At 41.4% G+C, this 3,981-nt stretch overlaps 1 protein-coding gene across 1 annotated transcript; it reads right to left on the bottom strand.

The window, feature by feature from the left end:
* Nucleotides 1-873: 873 nt before the first annotated feature.
* On the bottom strand, nt 874-2,052 carry LOC107478977 (uncharacterized). Its single transcript, XM_016099132.1, has one exon. It carries the CDS (start codon nt 2,050-2,052, stop codon nt 874-876), a length of 1,179 nt encoding a protein of 392 aa, XP_015954618.1.
* Between the last annotated feature and the right edge of the window lie 1,929 nt (nt 2,053-3,981).

Here is a 3,981-nt window from a genome sequence, read left to right as displayed (position 1 = left end):
CCACTGTTGAAAATACATAAGTGAAAGGTTTAGGCATGGCCGAATGGCCAGCCCCCCAAAACGTGATCAATAGCCTCCTAAGATGAAGAATAAAATAAAACTGAGACCAAAGATGTCTAATACACTAGTAAATTATCCTATTTATACTAGACTAGCTACTAGGGTTTACATGAGTAAGTAATTGATGCATAAATCCACTTCCGGGGCCCACTTGGTGTATGTTTAGGATGAGCTTGATCTATCCACGAGCTGAGGCTTCTTTTGGAGTTGAACGCCAAGTTGTAACGTGTTTTGGGCGTTCAACTCCGGGTCGTGACGTGTTTCTGGCGTTTTACTCCAGACAGCAACATGGAACTGGCGTTGAGTGCCAGTTTTCGTTGTCAATTCCCGAATAAAGTGTGGACTATTATATATTGCTGGAAAGCTCTGGATGTCTACTTTCTAACGCCCTTGAGAGCGCGCCATTTGAAGTTCTGTAGCTCCAGAAAATCTATTTCGAGTGCAGGGAGGTCAGATTCCAACAGCATCAGCAGTCCTTTGTCAGCCTCCTGTCAGAATTTTGCTCAAGTCCCTCAATTTCAGCCAGAAATTACCTGAAATCACATAAAAACACACAAACTCATAGTAAAGTCCAGAAATGTGAATTTAACATAAAAACTAATGAAAACATCCCTAAAAGTAGCTTAAACTTACTAAAAACTACCTAAAAACAATGCCAAAAGCGTATAAATTATCCGCTCATCACATGCCAACTTTCACATCGCCCCGCCAGAAAAATTCATTAGCCCTTCAAGTGACATCCATCCATGCCAATAATAGGTCTACACCCTGCCAAGAAGCCTTTCTTGACTGCATCAAGGCACATGTACATTCTCATAAATCGGGGCTGGTCAGACTAGATCCTGGATTTGCCCTAAGTATCTCTGCACAGTAATCCCTTAGTTTAGCATACTGTTGGATTGCCCGCCCATATACCTCTTCTCTTGCCTTCCTCCTTGACCAGTAAGCCTTACCAACACTAATATTGGCCATGTATTTGTCTTGTATAGTCTGAATAACTGTCGCAAGCTTCATCTCTTCCCCTCTACTGATGTTGTTGGCAATCTTTTTTGAGATCCAACTACTTAATACAAGTCTTCCGCTATAGTTCCTTCCACATGTATGCTTTCCATTCAACGTCTTGATCCGGAAACAGTCAGAACCCCCCACCTTACTCGCAAAACAAACCCACTTGCACTTTCCCGTTCTTCCTTTGCAAACAACTCTACACCTCACCTTATCATTTTTTCGAAACCTAATGTCCCTACCATTCAATAGGGCATGCTCCTTAACAGCCTCTTTGAATTGACTAAGTGATTTAAATTTCAGCCCCATCTGAAATTCATACTCTCTGTTCATCTCTGCCTCATTGTACTTAGGGAACCTCCTCTTTTTTATCATATCATCAGAGTTCCCCTCATAACTATCTATGTCATCAGTCTCATATCCATCAGATAAGCCCCCAACTTGCTCATCACCCTCCCTTAAACCTTCATCACCTTCAGCTGTTCCAGCTGCTGCAGTTCTCTCATCATTTAGTGGGCCAGTAAATCCCCCAAATACATTTGATGGTGGATCATTATCCTCCACCTCAAACCCAAACTGATCATCATGGTCACCATCATCAGCACTATCATCAAATACATCTTCTTCAGTAGAAGGCTCTGACTCAGCATCCACTTCAACCTCTAGCAACCCATCATCATCAGCACTATCCTCACCTTCCTCTGGCACATAATCAGCATCAGTTGAAGTGATCTCAATCCCATTACTTTCTCTGACTCCATCAACAACATATACCTCGCAATGTTTGCAGAAATTTGACACCAGTGACCTAGCCATTCTCATCGCATCCCCATCGGACTTCAACTCTCTAAGATCTGACTTCAAATCCATCCCAGGTTCCTTGTACCAGACCCTAGCAAAACCCTTATACCCTAGTTGCTTTAGCTGACTGACAATCTCTTGCAATGACCATTCATCAACCTCAAAATGTAAATCCTCCACAATCATTCCTCCTAAATACTCTAATCATTGTCCACTGTCAATAAATTTGCCACCATGATGAATTTTGATACTGAAATCCAAATCACCCATAACTGCAAACCAAAAAAAATAATGCCATAAATCCCTGTTCAAACACTTTCAGAAATAAAAGGAAGCTCTAATAAACAGAATGACAAACTTTCCCAGGAGAAAAGAACAAAAACCCTTCAATGAGTGAAACGTTGAGCGTTGTCTTACTGGTGCGCGAAATTGTGAACTATACTTTTTCACAACTCTCATAATCCCCGGTCATGAACCCCAAAAACTTGGTAGTTCAATACCATGGCATTACACAACTTCGCACAACTAACCAGCAAGTGCACTGGGTCGTCCAAGTAATAAACCTTACGCGAGTAAGGGTCGATCCCACGGAGATTGTTAGTATTGAAGCAAGCTATGGTCATCTTGTAAATCTTAGTCAGGCTAACTCAAATAGTAATGGTGATGAACGAAAATAACACAAAGGTAAAGATAGAGATACTTATGTAATTCATTGGTAGGAACTTCAGATAAGCGCATGAAGATGCCTTCCCTTCCGTCTCTCTGCTTTCCTACTGTCTTCATCCAATCCTTCTCACTCCTTTCCATGGCAAGCTTAAGCAAGGGTTTCACCGTTGTCAGTGGCTACCTCACATCCTCTCAGTGAAAATGTTCAACGCACCCTGTCACGGCACGGCTATTCAGCTGTCGGTTCTCGATCATGTCCAGGAATCCAAGAGATATTCACCCAATCGAAGGTAGAATGGAGGTGGTTGTCAGTCACACGTTCATAGGTGAGAATGATGATGAGTGTCATGGATCATCACATTCATCAAGTTGAAGAACAAGTGATATCTTAGAACAAGAAAAAGCGGAATTGAATGGAAGAACAATAGTAATTGCATTAATACTCGAGGTACAGCAGAGCTCCACACCTTAATCTATGGTGTGTAGAAACTTCACCGTTGAAAATACATAAGCATAAGGTCTAGGCATGGCCGAATGGCCAGCCTCCCAAAGTGATCAAAAGATCTAAAGAAAAAGGTTCCAAAGATCAAAAGATTTAAAATACAATAGTAAAAGGTCCTACTTATAGAAAACTAGTAGCCTAAGGTTTACAGAAATGAGTAAATGACATAAAAATCCACTTCCGGGCCCACTTGCTGTGTGCTTGGGCTGAGCAATGAAGCTTTTTCGTACAGAGACTCTTCTTGGAGTTAAACGCCAGCTTTTATGCCAGTTTGGGCGTTTAACTCCCATTTGGGTGCCAGTTCCGGCGTTAAACGCTGGAATTTCTGAGGCTGATTTGCCACGCCGGTTTGGGCCATCAAATCTTGGGCAAAGTATGGACTATCATATATTGCTGGAAAGCCCAGGATGTCTACTTTCCAACGCCGTTGAGAGCGCGCCAATTGGGCTTCTGTAGCTCCAGAAAATCCACTTAGAGTGCAGGGAGGTCAGAATCCAACAGCATCTGCAGTCCTTTTCAGTCTCTGAATCAGATTTTTGCTCAGGTCCCTCAATTTCAGCCAGAAAATACCTGAAATCACAGAAAAACACACAAACTCATAGTAAAGTCCAGAAAAGTAAATTTTAACTAAAAACTAATAAAAATATACTAAAAACTAACTAGATCATACTAAAAACATACTAAAAACAATGCCAAAAAGCGTATAAATTATCCGCTCATCAAAGAAGACAGTAGGAAAGCATAGATTCAGAAGACAGAGCATCTCTAAAACCCCAACCTGTTCTCCATTACTGCAAAACAAGTACTTATTTCATTCTCTTTTACTTTTTACGATCTACCCTGATAATTATTGATATCCTGACTAAGAGTTACAAGATAACCATAGCTTGCTTCAAGCCGACAATCTCCGTGGGATCGACCCTTACTCACGTAAGGTATTACTTGGA

Source organism: Arachis duranensis, chromosome 3 (genome assembly GCF_000817695.3).
Source record: "Arachis duranensis cultivar V14167 chromosome 3, aradu.V14167.gnm2.J7QH, whole genome shotgun sequence".
Classification (NCBI taxonomy): Eukaryota; Viridiplantae; Streptophyta; class Magnoliopsida; order Fabales; family Fabaceae; genus Arachis; species Arachis duranensis.
This window is presented reverse-complemented; position numbering and strand designations above follow the sequence as displayed.